The 21097-nt window shown below is 42.6% G+C and overlaps 2 protein-coding genes across 3 annotated transcripts in view; both read right to left on the reverse strand.

Annotated features, from left to right (window-relative positions):
- Positions 1–963: 963 nt before the first annotated feature.
- Positions 964–5542, reverse strand: TMEM97 (transmembrane protein 97). Its single transcript, XM_081843665.1, has 3 exons — positions 5213–5542; positions 2878–3022; positions 964–1307 (listed from the first exon to the last, which is right to left on the reverse strand). The coding sequence occupies exons 1-3, from the start codon at positions 5393–5395 to the stop codon at positions 1057–1059; spliced, it is 579 nt and encodes a 192-aa protein (XP_081699791.1). The 5' UTR covers positions 5396–5542; the 3' UTR covers positions 964–1056.
- Positions 5543–8420: 2878 nt separating this feature from the next.
- NLK (nemo like kinase) overlaps positions 8421–21097 on the reverse strand; it is an 87916-nt gene continuing 75239 nt past the window's right edge. The window contains exons 8-11 of one of the 2 annotated variants that reach the window (XM_081843536.1): positions 15228–15314; positions 12288–12486; positions 11484–11583; positions 8421–10401 (exon numbers count right to left, since the gene is read on the reverse strand). In XM_081843536.1, the coding sequence (XP_081699662.1) occupies positions 11486–11583; positions 12288–12486; positions 15228–15314 (384 nt within the window). In that variant the 3' untranslated portion in view covers positions 8421–10401; positions 11484–11485. The remainder of the gene's footprint in view (positions 10402–11483; positions 11584–12287; positions 12487–15227; positions 15315–21097) is intronic. The other variant, XM_081843535.1, reaches the window with a different exon arrangement.

A 21097-nucleotide genomic window follows, 5' to 3' on the forward strand; every position in this document is an offset into this window, starting at 1 on the left:
CAACCTGTAGATTGCAATCTACCGGTAGGTCCTTCGCTGATCCTGGTAGATCACGGGATCCTTATCATGTACAATAAGTTAAGGGGGGGGGACTAAAAAACACTACAATCCTCCCCCCAAAAGCTCAACAACTCTGTGCAATCCACCCACTCCATGCACACTCCTCCTCCCTCCAATGACAATGGGTAGATCACTGCCCGTTTTTTAATACTGGGAGTAGATCAGTGTCTCTTGGGAGTTGAAAATGTCTGGTCTACAGTATTGGTTTGCAGAGCAACAGTTCACTCCGACAAAGCTGCTCTTAATCCCTCACCCTGGGGGAAAGGAGAAGCACACGACCCCTTTACTCTGGAATATCCTGGGATAAGAATGAACCAAGAGGGTAATAGATTAGCATCAGTGCTCTTTCGACACAAACCCAGAGGCAAAACAATCTCTTTTACCAGATCAGCAGGTTGTTTCGAGGGCAGGATGTCGGTTTGGAAATGGCCAAATTCCACTTCCTCCTCGGTAAATAACAAGGTGCTTCAGTTATGTCAGGAATGGAGAACCTGGGGGCCAAAGAATAATAGAACTGCCCAGTTGGAAGGGACCGCAAGGGTCATCTAGTTAGTGCAAACCCCTGCAATGCAGGAATCATTCTGCCCAACGTGGGGTTTGAACCCGTAACCTTGAGACTGAGTCACATGCTCTCCATCTGGCCCTGGGACTCTTCCCCAGAAAACATCCTTCACTGGCCCTGCTACACACCCTCCTCGAGTGTTGCTGCCTGACTGAACTATGTCCTTCACTCTGAAAAGGCTTCTTGCCTGTCTGGCTGGAAAGGGTTTTGGGTTTTTTTGTGACTGCACACTGGCATGTGGCCCTCAGAAGCTTGCCCAGAAGAAAATGTGGCCCTTGTTCCGCAAGTCCTCCTCCCTTTGAGCTATACATCCATCCACCTCACAGACACCAACACAATAATAATAATAAAAAACATTTTATTGGCCCAGTTTGCAAGCTTCTGAATCCAAGGGCTGACTCCTTCCCCCTCTTTTAGGAAGAATCCTCGCCGGCTTATTTCTTTTTCCTTTTATCCACCTGGTTATACAGGGGGCTGAGGAGCATCGTGAGAAGAATGAGGCAGGGAATCAGGAAGTAGGGGCTGTAAATGGCGCAGAGAGTCAAGCGTTCGTGCAGCGTCTGGGGCGCAGGGTGCTTGGACCGCGAGAAATCGTTGAACAGGACGTGGCTGAAGATGGGGAGCAGCGTGGTCATGACGTGTGTCGCGTAAATGATGGCTGGGATTCGGATCCATTTGCAGTTGCCTGAGAGCAGAATTTAAATATTCTTCAAATCACACCGCACATGCACACACATGCTAATCCTGCTCAACAACTCTCCCTATATTATATTACTACTATTATTATTATTATTATTATTATTATTATTATTTGTATACTGCCCTATGCCCATAGGTCTCAGGGCAGTTCACAACACAAAGTTACAAAAGAAAGTCACAAAATACATAATAAAAACAATTAAAACAATTTACAATACTAATGTATGCAAACTAATAAAAAATGGGCACTGTCCAACAAGCCCCTAACCTACAAATACCCAAATAAACATATAACATTTAAAACAATTTAAGACAGTCCCTCCCTCCTTTGCATCTCACCCAAGCCCCCATCCCCTCACAGCTCCTTCCAGCAGTGCCCTATAGCCTTACAGTTCTTCTGCGTCCCTCCACCGCTGCTTTATTCAAACTTCTGCTGTTGTTTGAAACCACCAGTATAAACCCCGCCTTCTCTTCTGCTCCCTGCCCCACCGCAGCTGCATGCAATCCAAAATTGTGATGCGGTGCAAGAAGTCCTCCCACGGGGGCTGCATGATGACAGCCTTCGATTATTATGTCTATATGAAGATTTATTTGGTGTTACTGCGATCTACTCCCACTAAAAAAAAAAAACAACTGGCAGTGATCTACCCATTCTATTGACCAAAGTTGTTCAGCTTTATTTTTTGGGCGGGGGAGACCCAAAGTTGTTGAGCTTTTTTCTGGGGGTATCAATCAAGATCACACGCTCAACCAGGGTCGACCAGGGATGCCCCGCGATCAACCGGTAGATCGCGATCTACCTGTTGGACATCCCTGGCATATAGCATAAGAACACATTAAAATTAACTACTGAAGTTAAAAATTAATTATATATATATATATATATATAATTATCTGTCAAAATGCAGGTCACCGATTGACTTCCATCAAGTCAAGCAATGAAATTTTATTATTATTTTTATATTGAGATATTTGTAGAGTAAATTTGGAAGAAATTCTTCCAACTTTTCTTCTTCTTCTTTCCTCTTTATTTCTTCTTCTTTTTTCATTTCTTCTTTTTTTCTCTTTTGTTCCTTTTTTCATGTATATGTGCTTATTTGAAAACATTTTGCTTATATTTTGTAACAATTGTGCTAAATAATTCCCTTTTTTTAAAAAAATGCAGATCAAAATGCTATTTGGGTAACATTAGCAAAAGCTGCTGAGCTATTGGCCATAATGTTCATGAGAACCTTAGAAGAGCCCTGTTGAGATCAGGCCAAAGGCCCATCAAGTCACAGAAGCATAGAATTGTAGAGCTGGAAGGGACCCCTATGGTCATCTAGTCCAACCCCCTGCAATGCAGGAATCTCAACTATGGCATCCATGAAAGATGGCCTTAAAAACCTCCAAGGAAGGAGAGTCCACAGCTTCCTGAGGGAGACCGTTCCACTGTTCTCATGCCCCCTGCCAGAAACCTTGAAGAGCCCAGACAATACTGGGCTAGATGGACCAAGCTTCCTACATTCCTAATCACAAGTGCTTCCCCCCCACCCCACCCCAATTGGCGCACCAACCTTTCCAGAAGGCATAGGCTGCAATAGGGAAGAAAGGCAACTGTAGAAATGCTTCGCAGACTATGAAGGCCCTGAACCAGGCTGGGGGGTCTTGCATCATGGGGTCCTTAAATGAAACCGTGTACCAGCTTGTCAATTCTTTCAGCTTAGGGAGAGAGAGGGGGGGAAAGGTAATGTTAACTGCAGCTAAACATAAAAATCTCCTGTCTCTTATTTTGACCACTGTTAATATGCCATCAGTACAAATGGCTCTTTAAAGATAAATATAAGCAAAAAGAATAGGGGGGAACAGTCACATAGCCGCAGGTCACAGCAATCTAGCAAGCCACGGTTTATTAGACCCTCCCCTCTTTTCTTGCCTACGGCTTGTTAAACCACAGTTTCCTGTTACATTTGAACTTAATATTAATATTGGATTACAAAAGAGGATATGGAACCAGGATCAGATCAGCCACCTGCCCAACCTGCAATCAGGAGATATTACCCACATTACTGGAGACTGGGAAACTGTGGTTTAATCTGGGACTACAATTCAATATCATATCACAAGGAATTATATTGTAACCTGGGGGGCAACTTTTGGCCCTGCGACAAGATCCTTCTGCAATATGCATTTAAGGAAGCATCATTCCACTCTGAACAGGGAGGGCTTCCCAAAAGAACCATGGCAGTTGCAGTTCGTTTAGGGTGCTGAGAGTTGTTAGGAGACGCCCTGATTCTCCCCACAGAGCTACAATTCTTAGAGAGTGGTTTGTCAAAGCTCTCTTCTCATGAAACTAGGAATTGTACCTCGGTGTGCGGGAATAAGGGGTCTCTCTAACAGCACCCTTAACAAACTACAACTCCCAGGATTCTTTGGGGGAAGGCACCGCTTTTCAAAGCGGCATGATACTGCTTTAAATGTATACTGCATATGGAGCCAACATGTGTGCTTTTCATTTTTTGCAGAGGAACGCCCTCAATAATAATTTTAACAGCAAAATATTAATGGCATAATCTCAAGGATCTTTCAGCAAGCACGGCAGTCAAGAATTCAGGCACATTGACCCGAGGGCAAAAAGCTACAGGCGCAGAGCAAACACTTGGTTTTATAGGCCCTGTATTATAGAATCGCAGAGAGGGAAGGGACACTGAGGATCATTTAGCAACACTGGAATATGCAGGGATCAAACCTGCAACCTTGTAGCCCTGTTCAGGGAAGTTTTTAATGTGTGACATTTTAATTTTTTAATGTGTGACATTTTAATTTTTTTAATCTTTGTTGGAAGCCGCCCAGAGTGGCTGGGGAAACCCAGCCAGATGGGCGGGGTACAAATAATAAATTATTATTATTATTATTATTATTATTATTAGCCCCACGCTCTAACCAACTGAGCTATCCAGGCTGGAAAGAGAAAAGCCTTCTGCATGCTGACCACATGCTCTGCGATTGCGGTACAGCTCTTGCCCGTTTGGACTGTGTTGCAAGACGGAAGCTGCCGCCTTAAAATGCACCTTGGAAAGAAAAACTACAACTAATCCAGAATGCGGCAGCCAGACTGGTGACTGGGAGCGACCGCCAAGACCATATAACACCGGTCTTGAAAGACCTACACTGGCTCCCAGTACGTTTCCGAGCACAATTCAAAGTGTGGGTGCTGACCTTTCAAGCCCTAAACAGCCTTGGCCCAGTATATCTGAGGGAGCATCTCCACCTCCATCGTTCTGCCCAGACACTGAGATCCAGCGCTGAGGGCTTTCTGGTGGTTCCCCCTCACTGCGAGAAGCCAAGTTACAGGGAACCAGGCAGAGGGCCTTCTTGGTAGTGGCACCTGCCCTGTGGAACGCCCTCCCAGCAGATGTCAGAGAGAAAAATAACTACCAAATTTTTAGAAGACATCTAAAGGCAGCCCTCTTTAGGGAAGCTTTTAATGTTTAATAGGTTATTGTATTTTAGTGTTTTGTTGGAAGCCACCCAGAGTAGCTGGGGTATAAATAATAAATTATTATTATTATTGTTATTATTATTATTATTAAAAACAGAACAGCAGACAAGGGCGATCCTTCGCTTTTTCTACCTAGAAGCAAACCTCACCCCACTCCCCACCTTGCAGGAATAGTAATAAAAGCTCCATTCCCCAAGTTTAACAAAGTACGGAAGTACATTCCCCAAGTTTACATTCCCAAAGTACATTCCCAAAGTACATTCCCCAAGTTTAACAAAGTACGGTCTTTAAGGTGCTACTGGAAGGAATTTTTTTATTTTGTTTTGACCATGGCAGACCAACACGGCTACCTATCTGTAAAAAGTACGGAAGAGATTGCAGCTTGAGCCACCCGTCCTCGGTTGACTTACGCTGCGGGGGTAAAATCCTGCCCCGGGGAGCGATTGCAAATCGACCAGCAGCGTGATGGGGATGTGAGTGAGGAAATAGAAGGCGAAGATCCATTCCAAGAGGCGCGTCGCTGCCCCAGCCGCCATCGCGTCTTTCTCTCTCAGTGCAAAGCAATGAGCTTCCCCGCAGCAGCGACTTCTCATCCGAGATCGGCCCACTTTTCTTCCTCCTCCATTGGTTTCTCCAAGAGCGGGAGGGGTGTTTCCAGCCCCACTTTGCGCCCGCCCATTTTTAAAAGGGCTGCGGAATGCAAAGGGGCCGGGCCGCTTCTTGCAAAAGGAGACTGCCAAAGGAAAAGGGCTCGGAAGGCAGCAGACCCGGCGCAGGGAGGGAAGCTGTTGCGCGTGGAATCCCCGAAAAGACGCTGTGCCTTTAAAGCGCAGTCTGTAGTTCGCCTCCCGCAGAGTTGCAATGCCTAGCAGCCCTTTACAAACTACAGTACCCAGAATTCTTTTGGGGGGAGGGAAGAAAAGTGTTTTAAAGAGATAGCGTGTCTTTTTTCTTTTCATTTTAAATGCTCTTAAAACCGTATAACAAAAATAATCTACAAATATTAAAGAGAAAATAAAAAATAAACACTCATTCATTCCTTGTTTGTTACTTATTCGGTACATCTTTTTGTAATTAAGTTTGACATGACCTCCGATCTTCTTTTAAATCCCCCCCTACAAAATTATAAAGAGAACAAACAAATAAACATGAATCATAACCTTATTAAAATTACACTTATTAACATTGTTAAGTGACTTCCTCGCTTCCCCTTGGTTGAATTTCCATGCACTTCCTTTTAACGGTTTTCCAAATCAAAGTTCTTATGAAATTTAACTAAAACAATATCCTTTAATTTTAAAATTAAACATATTGATTCATCACTTAACTTATATGAAATCTTAAGCCAATTAAATATCTGCAAGCTAATTCCAATTAATTTGACCTCCGGTCTTCTCATTATGTTCCCGAATTAGATTCCTTAAATACACGCTTATTTTCTTGGTTCGGCAGCACATATACTAAAATTGGAACGATAGAGAAGATGAGCATGGCCCCTGCCTGTCTGCAGCCTTCATTGCAGCTAAGTAAGAATAGGATGTTATTTGATAATAATTCATTGCACTCCAGGAGGCACAGAACTGTTGAGCTGGGGAGGGTGAAAGAAAACTTAAAGAGTGGTGGTGTGATTAATAGCTTAATGGTGCCCTGGTTAGGCTGAAAGGCAGCAGCTGGCCAAAGTTCACCCAGGGATCTGAGCCCTGGTCTTCCAAGTCCTAGTTAAGACACTCTAACCCAGCCTTTCTCAACCTTGGGTCTCCAGATGTTGTTGGACTACAACGGCCATCATTGCTAGCCAGCTTGCCGAGTGGTCAGGGATTATGGGAGTTGTAGTTGAAGAACACCCAAGGTCAAGAAAGGCACTTCTAACCTCTATACCACAATGGCATCCCAGGGTACACACCAGAGTTTTAAAAGCATCACCAGTCACTTGGGTACCATCAAAACCACTGTGATTTCCTATTAAGTTCCCATCAGTGCAATGGGAAGCTGGCATAGCATAGCAACTTGGATGGAGTTCATCTAACCTGACATTCAGACAGTACGTCAATTCCTGCAATTAAGAGAGAGATCGTATTACTCTCTTGCCTGTGGTTAGGACCCAGAGCACACCGAAAAAAGGAAAACAAGACCTCACGCTATTTTCAAGATGTGTTCGATGAAGATGGGTCCATTAGGACGAACAGGGTACTGCCCCACCAACCTAAACTCAGGCAGGCTCCACCTGCCTGCTTCCTAAAAACCAGCCCATGGAATGGACTTCTCACAGTTTCCTCCTCCACCGCCTCAGTTACCTTTGTCAAACTCAGCAGTGCGGAGGATGGGGACAAAATGAGAATTGGTTCTGACTTTACCTGCTGTTTGGGCTTCCTGCCTTCTGGCCCACCAAATCCAATGGGCAGTTGTCACTACTGGTTGGAATAGCTAAGTTATGGGACGTACTTACCATGGACAATACAACTACTCAGCAATAACCAACCCCAAATATACTGACAATTTATTGGAAGTGTGTGGTGGGGAAAAACAACCCCCCAGATGGGTTTTTCGCCAATAGGATGTAACAAATCCTAAACGACCTGTGTTTAACCTCAATTATTCCTTTATTAACAGCACACAAACCATCCTTTGATGTATTCTCCTTCTTCCTGTGATTTGTATGTTTCTAGTTTTATAACCAGATGGGCAAAGTTGAAGAGTCTTGGAGCATGGATGAGATGATGATGTGTGGGAAGAAGTTTTTGGATGTGCGAGGCAAAACGGACAAGCTCCACTGTTGGCACTCCAAATCCAAAAGGTTCCAGAGGGGCACTTAAAATAAATGCCAATTTAGAATAAATCCAGTTCAGAATAAATCATCCCTAAGAGATGAGGGTTAAAATGTTTTGATTGTTCAAATGGGGGGGGGGAGTAAGACAAGGCAATGAAAGTGCCGTAGAATGTGCTTCAAAGTGCTGTAGGGGCAATGCACATGCCAGAGGAATTGTGTACAGGTTTTATATGAAAAGCACATTGGAGGGCTACAGCTCAGTGGTAGAACATCTGCTTTGTATGCAGAAGGTCCTTAGTGCAATCCCTGGCGTGGCCAGGTAAGGCCAAGAGCATTCCCAGTATGAAATCATAGACTGCCGCTGCTGCTGCTGCTGCCAGTCAGAGTGGACAATACTGAGGTAGATGGGCCAACTATCTGACTCTGTGTAAGGAAGCTTCCTTATAGGACGGAAGCAAGCAAGAGCAAAAGCTCCTTGACAAGCGAAGTCCCTATGGTAGCCTGATGGGCAGTGAGGATGGAGAATAGTAGTAGCCCCACCCCCTTTCAGCTTCTATGGCCAGATCAGCCCCGACTAACCAGGAGGCCTTTAAGAAATAAACTCTACACCCGAGAGGAATGCAGCCCTCCACAGGAAGGAAAGTCTCTACCCCTGCCCTAGAGGTCCACATCTTAAGTCTCCAGCAGCTGGCATGAAGCCTCTGAATGATCTGTTCATTTGACAACTCCATGTAGCAAACACAGCCCAAGTCCCACATCCAAGAACGTGGATTCAATATAAAGGAGAAGTCAGCAAGAGAATCCACAACCCGCCTCGGCCAGATGGAGAACAGAAGACTTAGTCACGGTGCTTCTTTTGTTTGTTTCAAATGTCACATTTAATGTTTCCACCACTGTACTTCAAAATCTACATTGTACAAAGTGACCCGCAAGTGTGCCACATTTAACAGACCAACCTCTGAGATTTTACCTTTCATACCAGTGTCTTCTTGGGCTCATATTTAAGTTAAAACACGTTTTCTCATTCATTCAAGTGAATTGAAATGCTTCAGTTGGTTGTTGTTGTTCTTGTTGTTGTTGTTTTTAATTCCTCAGGAGCCACATAAAAAACAAAGATATTTCATCATCTTTGTTCGAGAAATTCAACGTTTGTCTCTTTCACAGCAAAATAATTACTTCATTGAAGTTAAAACTTCCAAAACATAACTTAACTAATAGTATTCAGTTCCAGCTCAGATCACTCTTCTTGAAAATACTCTGCTAAATACAGATAACTTACAATAACTTTAACAGTTAATTGTCCATGACAAACACCAAGGTTTCTTTTTCTTTCTCTCTCTCTCTCACTCTCAAAATATCCCAGACCAATGTTCAAAATTTAAGACCATCCATTCATTATTTCTTTGTACAGGTGAAAAACAGTCTTCGATTTTTCTTGCCTTTTTTTAAATATAAAAGTTGGGAGGGACATTCAAGTTTCAAGTCTCCACACTGAACTTAAAAATAAAAATAAAAATCATGTGGAGGTAAACAAACCAAGTTGTATACTCCAGGAGGTAGAGGCCTTCAGTTTGTGTTCATATATATATATACACATATGCACAAAATAATTCAGTGTTTGAACAGAACACACACAAAAAAAGGAGTTAGCCAAAACGTAATAAAAGTCATTTACTACTGTGACATTTCAAGACTTCCACAGCTTTGCCTATGGACACAAATACAATTAACGTAATTCCCTATGTGCTTTTTTTTTTGCATTTTTTGCATTTCTTTTTCGCTGACTGTCCAGTGCAGAATTAAAAAAAAAAAAAAAACCCACAATGTTTCACAGACCTAAAAATGTGCAAGCTACTTCCTCTCTTGCGCTCTCTCTCTCTCTCTCTCTCTTTACACAGCAATGGATAGCAAGATTCTTTGACATTATTAGCCCCGGAAATGGAATTATTTACACACATTTGCAGATGCACGCGGGAGGTGGGGTAGAAAGGGATGGTTTATGTAAGAAAAGAGCAGAAAAAACTTCTAATAAAAATAGATTAAATATATATATATTTATATATATTTATTTATACCAGAGGAAGGGGGGTTAAAAAGGAAAGGGGAAAGGAGTCTCATCTCTCCCTAGTCACAAACTCATTCTTTCTCCTCGCAACATCTGATTGGAAAACAGCACACAATCACCCCCACTAGTGAGAAGCTACGTAAAGGGTTCTTCTAAACTGCCAGATGACACTTGCCCACAGAAGCTGGGCTATTGTCATCAGGTGGGTTTCATGATTGGTCACAGTTTTTAAAACTTCTGTACTCCCTAAACTTTTTATTCTCTTGTTTTAGAAAAAAATCCCTAATCTTCAGGAATGGCTCAATATCAAAAATGACTTATCCACTTGGAAAAAAGAAGAAGAAGAAAAGCCCCATCATTTATTTATTTTTAAAGCAACTTCCCCACCAATTTGGTTCAAACCCTCTGTTTGTTCAGAGCCAAGCAAGATTACAGCTGCGCTACAATTCATACTTTAAAGACAAAACATGTGCAACTCTGGATAAAATAATTTTTTTCTTCTCCTAAAAGCACAACCCCACCCGTGACAGGAATTTTAAAAGCCTAGTTAAACATTTCTAAGTCTTATTCATATATCATACAAGGATAGTGGTTGTTAATTTAAAACTTCATTAGTAAAATTACAGTACAAGCATGATTAAATGTCCAGAATTGCAAATCCCAGAATCCAGTGGAAAGCTACATTATGTCTTCAGTAGTACATCTTCCACGTTTACTCCCAGACCAGTGGAGATGGCGGCATCTCGGATGGCTGAGCGACCGTGGAACTGGAAGGCAGAAAGACACAGAAGATCAGTGTTCACCTACAAGAGGCCACAGGAACACAGAGAAGGCCACGCCGCATGCTAGCATGGCAGTGGCACTTGCCACATGTCTGTGGGGCAGGGCGCGGGGAGGCAGGAGAGCCTTGGCAGCCAGAATGCACAGACTGCGGAAGAAATATCGCCCCCTGATTCGAGAGGTGTGACTGTGGTTGCTCAGAGACAGAGAGAGAGATAGTAAGGCCATATGTTGCAAAAGAAGGATCTGCCTCTTAGGCTGTATACATTCCATACACTGAAAGCACATCCATGCCCACCAAGAGATTCATCTCAACTGTAGTTTGTGAAGGTTCTTCTGAATTCGGTGAGGTGCAAATTATAATTGTCAGGATTATTCAGAAGGGAAATGTGCTTTAAATGTCCCTTTGTATGAACGCTGTGCTCTTGCCTTACCTATTTCCCATCTTGGCTCTTGCAACCTTCCTCTCACATCTCAGTTCCCCTCACAACTCAACTGTCAAGAGCAGGCTTACTCAAACTCGCCCCTCCAGATGTTTTTGGCCTACAACTCCCATGATCCCTAGCTAGCAGGACCAGTGGTCAGGGATGATGGGAACTGTAGTCTCAAAACATCTGGGGGGGCTGAGATTGAGGAAGCCTGGTCAAGAGGCATTCAATCCCCTTGTTGATCAAGGTGTGTAACTTAATTCCTTCTACTGGCTTCCTATCCCCTTCTCTGCTTAACACCAATTCCTTTTCCTGGATGAGTGGCTGATTACTGCTTTATGGAATGCTTTTTGGAATGCTTCTAGCACACCTGATCAAGTCAAAGATTGTAGCGCCATGAAAAAACCCCAAGGGAACAACTTGCCAAGTGCTCTCTGTTACTGTTCAGTGGGGTTTTGCATGGCAGCGGCTCTTGCTGGACAAACCTAATCATGGTAAACATTAAAGCACTCAAATAATATGTTAGGTGCATGGCTAAAGTTGTTGCAGAGCCCTTAATTCAAATATAGGCTTCATTTTAAAAGTTGCTGCACCACTAAAAAACAAAAAAAGGTGAATGAATACCAGATGTGATTACATACAGTTACCTAATAAAGCTCTTAAAAGCAGCAGATTGCGGGTTGATGCACAGAGGCACTCTGTTTCCTTTCTGCTGTTCCAAAATGAACTGATGGATTATTTCTGAAAAACAAGAAGTGATTGGGGATGAAAGGAAGCAAACCCGACTTCACACAAGCTGATAAGAACTGCATAGTACATTAGGGTTGTACAGGGGGGAAGCATGCAAAAAAGTCGAGCAACACCACTTGAGAAACACAAACATTCATCAGATCAGGATGTACTGCAGGAGCCCAAAGCTCCTCACCTCCTATCTCAGTTTGGTTTTTCTCAAAATATTCAGGAGTTCTACTGTGTTCTTTCTTTCTTTCTTTCTTTCTTTCTTTCTTTCTTTCTTTCTACTACTGAACAATCACACAAAGTGTAATTAGAGTGGTCACCTGCTTAAAGGAAACTTAAGTTGATTAACACCATGAGTCATGGTCAATTAAGTAAGGAAATCTCTACAGTAATTAAAAAAAACCTCTTTGCTCCGAACATGCCTAGGAAAAACAGCAGCAACACCTTGTGGAGCAGAAATTTGCAAAATGCCAAAACATTCTCATGTTGCATGTATTTCAGAACTCACACATAAAAGAGGGGCACTTTTCATACATATGCTGTAGTAAAGGATGCTCTTGACATTATGCTCTCCAGGCATATGCCCTGCTTTATACACAAATATTATACATACCTAGCTCTGTGTGCAGCTTTATCAATCTGACATAACAACAAAGCAGTCAACAATAACCAAGAGGAATGAGACATTCCTAACCTAAAATACTGACCTTTAACCTGCCGAACAGAACTGAGGTTCTTTTCAAAAGTATCATCGAATTTGGGATTCGTGATGGGTTCAAAATCACTGGTGTAAACTCTTCCAGTAGAGGTGGAAAAACAACATTTACACATACAGGTATGATATCGCAAACGCCCTTCGTCAAGATATGGATGAGCTAAGGCATCCTTAGCGGATATTCTTTTGGACTGGAATATGAAGGGAGGGAGTTAAAAACACAATTAATTATTTTAAAGGGGGATTTTTATTTGCTCACACAACATGTGTATTCACAACATGCAAATATAAAACTAATCATTTTTTCTAACCTCTGTGTACTACTACAAAAACCACTAGGAGGCAGTGTTTGCTTGAAATAGTGCTGCGAATAATTCAACTTTCCCCCACGTGGGGACAGGTGGCTCATAAGTTAAACCATATACTCTTCCGCACCCCACCCCACCCCACCAGAAATGCCTTCTGGAACAGTAGTTCTGATACTATTAAATAACTTTGTTGCAAACAGCCTCCCAGACTAAATTGACCCACTGGACCCAAAGTGAATCTTATTAAGAGCGCTAGCTGTTTATAGATAGGTTGGATTAATATGTAAAACATATTAGGTGGGGAGAGAAAGAGAGAGCGAGAGATGGGGAGACATAGACATCCGTTTTATAGAGAAAGAAGGCATTTTCTGGGAGTCTGTACCTGTGAGGTTCCACCCGAAAACCTTAAACTCATCAGGCCTGTCTATTCTCTTTACCTCTTGGAAATTTTGAAAGTTCATGCCTTGCCAGAGGTGTGAGCCATTAGGGCACTGAGTGCAAGAGCTAAAGGACTCTTGTCCTGTGGCTTTTTTGCCTGCAGCCCCTGAGAGGATAAACCCTCCGCCCCGCCAAGTGCACTCCTCCAAAGGGAGTGTGGAAAGGGGTTGCCTTTAATATCCCGTATGGGAAAAGACATCCTAGGCAATCTGGAACTTCTGTGGAACCTGTTGCCCCACCCCTCAGAAAACAACACAGAAAGGATTGATTTCTCTGAGGCTGAAAAAGAAGTTGAGGCTACAAAAGATCTTGCTGCCTGGGACTGCGGTGCTGCAGCTGCTGCTCTGGGCAAAGAAGCCCCTTCCCAAAGAGAGTATGCCAGCTAGCACGGGGTTATTGCTCAGCAACCATTTCTGATACAGTGGTACCTCGGGTTATAGACGCTTCAGGTTACAGTGCTAACCCAGAAATAGTACCTCGGCTTAAGAACTTTGCTTCAGGATGAGAACAGAAATTGCGGTCCGGCGGTGGAGGGAGGCCCCATTAGCTAAAGTGGTACCTCAGGTTAAGAACAGTTTCAGGTTAAGAACGGACCTCCAGAACGAATTAAGTTCTTAACCTGAGGTACCACTGTATTGTGATTGTAAGTTTGTATTGAACTGCATCAACTGTTTTGATGAATATGGTTGTTGTTGTTTTGCCTTGTATGCTATTGTCTTTTTGGTACGATTATAGCAATTTTAAGAATTGCTACTTTTTAATGCTATTATTTTCATATTGTGAGCTGCTTTGTGCTGAATGTTGTTGTTGCAAAACCATTGTAAAAGTATTAAAAGCAAAGCAAAGCAAGCCTCCGATGAGTTTGGTATGCCTACTTGCCCCAGAGCTTCCCATACTGCTTGGTTTTGAGGGAGTGTGGTCTGCTTCCTAAGGGCCTGTTAACTCTGGAGCATTGTAAAGCAAAAGAGTGACAGAATTCCTCTTTAGGGAGCCTCTGCCATACCTCTCACCACAGGCAAAAAACCCCCCAGGCATGCCAAATATGCTCTTCCTTCCAGGAAGGTCTGAGCAAAGAGATAGGGCTTTTTGGAGGAAGGAGTAACTCATCTGCTGTCAGCATTCCACAGCCACCCTCAAGAGTCCTCTAGCCACAGGCTGCCTCTCAGTATTGCTAAAATGAGGGAAAGCCAAGGATGCTTCATGGAAAGTGAAAAGTTGAAGCCAAGAACAAAGGGCTCGAGACCAAAGAGGAAAGCACAGAGCCCTCCACACAAGTGGCAAAAGGGAAGTGGAAAAAACCACTTGCTACAGAAAGGCAAGCGCCCACATGGTGCCAATCAAGTGTTCTGTCACCAACACTTAAGCTGAAGAAGGGAGCCCAGGATGAGTCACCAAACACCTTTGCATGATAGAATCCCACTTCCCTTCCGAGGGTGGCCGGTTGTAAAGATAGAAAATCCACAGCCGGGTAGATGAGTTGAAAGGAGCTCAGATGAGCTCAGGCAACAGAACTGTTTTAAAAGCAGTGTTTGCTTGCAGAATGAAGAAGAAGAAGAAATGGAGACCCATGAAGATTCACAAGGGGCTATGGAAATCTGCAAATTTGACATGCACCTGTGTTCCAGTATGAAATGGGGAACTATGTCCACACAGCTTCGTTGAAACGGTTTTTCACAGAGTGAGGACTGCGACTCATGGATGTGCTCTGTTTAAGCCCAGTGTCTCCTACTCTCCTTTCAGTGATATTGGAGCAGTTTCCCCCTTCACCTTCCCTCAAATGGGGATACTTGTGACCAAACAGTAGTTGTCACAAATCAATTGGTACAGGGTGGGCTTTTTGCAGTTGTTTGTGTGCCTCTTTCAAGATGGCTGGGCTCACTCCTTCGCACAAGGATGTGCTGATCATGCCCTGGAGCCATCCGGGCAAACCTCCTCGGGCAAGCTTTAATCATCCAAGAGAGGCAAGGGCTGAGGGAACATATGGCTGGCTGCATAATTACAAGCACCTTGTCCATGTGACCAGGCTGCATCAGCCACCTCACCAGAGACTTCAGTGAATGCGGACATGGTGTCAAGATTGCTATGGAGCCAAGCAACCTTAACCCTCTGTGCACACACAAATATATTTTTTGATTTCCACCCATTCCCCACCCTTTCAAAATGCAGAACACAAAGCACCAACTCACTGGATCAAAGACCAACATCCTACAAAGGAGATGAACAGCTTCATGTGTAGCTTGGCTGGATAATGTATACAGGACAGGAAGGGATGGCTGTGAAAAGAAAGAGAAAATGGGCTGAGCCTCATCTGATACATGCAATTCACCCTTAACATAAAAACCCAATGCAATTGTGCTACTTGTGTGAAGCCCAAATCTGAGCACAGGGGGACAGAAATGTGCTAAGCTCCTGTCCCCAGTCACCCTCCAAAATGTGGGAGAAGTGAGGTCTGCAGCAGAAAACCTCCATGAAGGGTTCTCAAGCAACTCAGATCCCCAATCATGCAGATTGTAACTCATGTGGGAAACTTTGCATGGGTAGTAGGGGTTCCCTGCTCACACCTTGCCCTTTCACAAGTGAGGGCAAGGCAGGAGGAGAGCTTAGCATGCCAATTTTGTCTCTCTGTGCTCACAGGAAAGTTTCACATATGAACAGAACACCTACAGACACCTAGAGCAGGGGTGGCTAACTTGCAGCCACCCAGATATACTACAACTCCCATCATCCATGGATATGCTGTCTGGGGCTGATGGGAGCTAGACTCCAACAACATCTGGACGGCCACAGTTTCCACATCCCTCTGCTGGAATCCACACAGGTATATAAGAAGAGCTCTGCGGGATAAAAGCAAGTGTCTCATTTCAAAAACTCATCAGGCCAATCCCACCTTCATTTTCACATAGCAATATGCATTTGCTTTTTCACAGAGCTGCTAGAAGACTTGATTTTAACTTTCTTAAATGAAGGCAGGCAGGGGAAGATATACAGGAGACAACCCTGCTAAAACTGAAAAAAGAAAAGGGAAAGAGCTCAGAAAAGCTCATCTTGTATCTTTTAAAGTTATTGTTAAAATATGCCTATTATCTGGAGCAGAATGTGGGTTCAAAACACCTCAGTATTTTGTTTCATTCAATGAAGCAAGTTTCTAGGTTTTCTAGGTTATGGAAATGTGTACACAAAAGGAGATAAAGAGGACAGCATTTCTAAGATTTAATCACTGCAGTTCTCTTAGAATTGTGAGGGTAAACTGGAATTAACACAAAAGTGAGAAATTGGGAAATTGAGGTTGGCTGTTGAACAAAACTGAAATCGTTATAACAAAAATGACCTTATTTCTACAATGAGTTAGATGGACTGGAGGAGCCAGTCAGGTGTTTTTGTTTGTTTTTGTTTGTTTGAGTGGCAGCCCTGGTAGCTGGAAATCCAAGGTCAGTTGATTCCTGCATTCCAGAAATCTGTCAGGTCTGGAGCATCTCCTCCTCCCATTTTTGTTCAGTAAGGATTCCTGAAGCTTAGAATCCATGTAAGTATTCATATATATCCTCATTCTGAAGGTCATTGATATTGTCTAGTAATGCTGTACATATTTGGTAAATTCTATATATTTAAAGGTATGTAAACTCATCAACTTGCTGAGTGAACTTTTTAGAGTCTCTCTCTCCCCCACCCTCAGACACGCATCTTCAGTGGGAAGATAACCTGAACCAAACCTACAGGGGTGTTAAAAGGTCATTGAAATAATGTTCTAAGGGCTTCACGCAAGTTATCTATCTACTACCTACCCACCCACCTACCTGCTAAGTATTATTATTGTTCATTTGGAGGACATCCCTCCTTCCAATCACAATACTACTCTTCATTGTCAGCATAGTCTCTCCATGCACGCACATGCGCACTCAAGCGTACACACACATAGCATCCAATGAACACAGACATTCTTACTTAGAATCTCCCTAAGAAACATAAGAACAAGGATTATGCTATGTAGTATTTTAAGACCACAAAACCCAGGTTTTAATTTATTTTAATTTTAAGCTTACTATCTTAGTCACTCATAAGTTTCTTCAGAATGGATTTTGGTTACTTCCCCCCCTTTTTACATACCCATGCTTGAGCTCAGGAAATGAAGTACTGTACAGTGGTGCCTTGGTTCTCGAACTTAATCCATTCTGGGAGTCCATTTGACTCCTGAAACCGTTCAAAAACCAAGGCATGGCTTCCGATTTGCTGCAAGAGCTTCCTGCACTGATGCGGAAGCTGCATCGGACGTTAGGCTTCCGAAAAACGTTCGCAAACTGGAACAGTTACTTCCGGGTTTGCGGCGTTCGGGAGCCAAGCCATTCGAGAGCGAAGGTACCACTGTACCTCTCCAAAGCTACTGTTGCTATTCACAGAACCATGTTTTGGGTGAAAACACGCATTATGGGTCAAGTTATTTTTGCTTCTTTCTTAATGTATATTAAATTCCGTTCACAGAACAAGCAAGTAATGCTGCCCTCTTTTTGTATAAAGACACTAGTATTTATTACATTGACAAACTGATTTTCAGCCAAGATGGACACACACCAATGTATTAGTTAAAGCCCATCACAATTTAAGGTACAACCTAAGCCCATGGTTTGAGGGAGGTATATGAGGGGAGGAAGGCAGTGGCTGGCTTACTAGACAACCATTAGTTGTGGTGACCAACACCCCCCACCACCACCCTCTGGCAGACAATGGGCTTGGGAGAGAGGCATGGTGTGATATCACAAAAGGAACAGCAGGCACCTCTTTTCCAGGCAGTGTAAAGACTCCTGCTACTTACTACCTTCTCTTCAAGTTTGCCAATATTTTTGGGAACAAGGATCTGCAGAAAGCCACACAACCTGTTTGCTGGGGGGCCAGAGCCGCTTGCTCCTAGCAAAATTATTTGTGGAGACTTGTGTGCATATGGCGGAAAGAGAATGTAGCCCCCAGGGCAGAGTTTGCAGCTCCTTGTTCTAGCTTCATGTTTGGTTCTTGCATTTTGATCTGTTCTTGCCAGAGCCACTTTATTCCTTCTGCTGAACCTTCAAAGCCTCACACACACACCCAAGTCATTATTTCAATGACCTCCCTAGAAACAGAAGACTCTTCCGCACAATGAAAGATGTTTCACTAAATACTGCCAACATCTCTTAGGGCCATATGAACTACAGGAGACCAGGGATTACCCATTGGAGATTATGGTGCGGAAGCATTTTGGACATTGGCCCTCCGTTCTCACCCTTACTTTCCAGTGGCTCAACCTAACAGTATCCATTGTCCGACAAAAAGACTAGTAGAAGCTATGCTCTTCTGAGTCACTATGCATTGGATCAAGGATGCTGAGAGATTTCAGCCTGAGGGTGCCTGATCTTAAAATTAGAATGAGAGCACAAGGGGGGAGTAGGGGAAACAGCTCCAAAATTAAAAGTAATTTTCACAGACAAAAATAGCCCTGACCTCTTTATGCAAATCTAAAAGCCTTGCCATTTTCTTTTTTAAAAAGAACATTGCCTAAAATTCTGGGCTTTGAAGCTGTTTGTTCTCCAGCACTTCCTACACTATCATTTCCTTAGCATGGTGCTTTTTCTTTTTTTAAAGAAATCATCTGCTTTCCTATGCAAATATAAAAAGCAAAGCTTATTACAAGAGGTCTAGAGTGTGCAGGTGCTGGGAAAAAACCATTAGGAGCAAAGAAAGGCAGGGGGGAGGAGATTATATAAGAGTCTTCCTATTAATGGAAGATGATTAATTGTTATTGGTATGTGGGAGGAATATGCTGTATGCCAACCAAGGACTAAAACATACTCTGCCTGAAATATGATGAAGCAATCAAGCCTTTGCCTTATCTATTTATGGGAGAACATTAATAGAAAAGGTTAGGTGCTACAATAGCTTTACAGAAGCTGGCAAACTGTATTAAATGTTTCATGAAAGCTGTAGGGGAAGCTCCTTGGGCAAGACATCTTACACCTGCCACAATTTATCCCCACCCCAAGCCAAAAAAGGCAAAAAAGCCAAGTGAGAATGAATGCTCTGCAGGGATGCAGAGGATGGCTATTGATTTATATCACATATTCAAACTGCTATAAAATCAAGCATGTCTTATATGAAGCTGCATTGTGTAAGTAAAAGGGAAGGGTTACAGCTCATTGGTACAGAATCTGCTTTGCATGTTGAAAGTCCCAGGTTTAATCCCTGGCTAAAACTCTGACCAAGAGGGACGTATGGTTCTGACTAAGTACAAGGCAACTTCCTATGTTCCTATGTCAAGCCACTAGTCCACTTAGTCTGGTACTGCCTCCTCCGACAGACAGGGTCTTAGGCAGGGCCTTTTGCCCAGTTGTCCTTTCAAGGAATTATTTAACAAGTGTGTGCAAAAAAATGGGATTTACCACTCAGCTAGCAGGCCTCATATCTCAGTAACTGCAAAATTGACCTTCTGCTCCCATTCATTGCCTCTCCATTGTATTTACACACACAATGATTGATCCGTTCTATTATGGTTGCCTAAGGAAACAAAGTCTTTATCTACAGAGAGGTTTCCTGCCCTATTTTTCTTCAAAAGCTCTAATAAACTTATAATTCCTTAGCTGTATTATTTATGACCCTGCATGCACAAAATCATAGCTCTCTATACCCAATTCTATCAGAATTTCAGTGAATTCTGTTTTTTTCCTATTTTTTAAAGGACACAGAGCTTGTTTGTGAGCTGGGAATGTTCCATTTGAGCTTCACATTTATCAGAATTACTTGTGCAAGTTAACATCCTCTGCTGAAGTGATACATTTTCTTGAATGAGGCAGCTGCTCCTCTACAGATTTACAAGTCACTTTATAGTCTCCAAGCATTATATTTAATTTCCTTATATCTTCTGCGGATATGCCCAAGACACAGATGGTGAAAGAAATTGAGGTTAAGTGGCTTGTTTAAGTAATTGGATTGTATTCATTCTAATTTAGCCTAAGTGTTATTGTTCATATGCTACCATCAATGCACACGAACTCAGAACTTTCTCGTGATTTGCTATGCATGGTTCACTAGAGCCACACACTGCCAGCTACACCTATACCCCAGGTCAAGCAGACCTGCCTGCTTTCTCCAATAGAAACCTACTGTAACAGGCAACTATGTCTTGAATCCAGGAATAAAGAGTTACACATATGTTCTCGTGCCATATATTTAGGTAATTCACTTTGTGACTGCTGCCTGGAACCATTTCCTGCTCCTCAGGTGTCCTTGGTTTAAAAGGTACCATGCATTCAGAAAAAAACTAAATACTGCAGAAACACAGAAATGAAAGAACCTGTGAGGTCACCTAGTTCTCTAGGTCAGAAACTACTTTTACGGGCCAAGAGATGGGCTGTGAAGCACAAAGCCTCATGTGATGCGACATACACAGGGTATGGTTGGAAGGCATATGCTTCAGCAAAACTAAAGCTCTAAAAAGGTCTGGTCAGTGGTTGGACTGGGAAACCACACAGAAGCACTAGGGGAAATACTCTGAAGATAAGGCAGAATGTAACTTAACTGAACTACACCCAAACTCTATTTTAGGATACTTTCTTATTTTATAATCTTTATTAAAAACATGCTGAAAATTGACAGAGAATGGAAATACCATGAGCTAAGAGAATGAATGGTATACCAAAATACGGGAGTCAGCAATTCTGAATAAAATGTTTATGCATTTTTTTGGTGAAATACGGTAGGTATAAAGTCAATGCACTGAACAGGAATTCGACCACTTAAAGTACTCTGAAATAATAAACATGGTTAAACATGAGGAAACCTGCTCCTTTTATTATAATGAAACTACCACAAAGTACACTAAAATTGTAATGGTTTGGATTAAAAATACTCAACTTGTTATCTTGACCTAGAGTTTTGTATCTTAAATTCTCTAATGTTTTGTAGAAGGATAAAGTGTTTTTGAAGAATGTATGTTTGATAATTTATATGATTAATATGTCTGAACTTCAATGTCCCACTTTTCTAAAATGTATTGCCTTTTGTCCAATTTCACTAAATATATTAGTGATACAGCATA

The sequence above is a fragment of the Podarcis erhardii genome (assembly GCF_964252035.2).
Source record: "Podarcis erhardii genome assembly, chromosome: 16".
Lineage (NCBI taxonomy): Eukaryota > Metazoa > Chordata > Lepidosauria > Squamata > Lacertidae > Podarcis > Podarcis erhardii.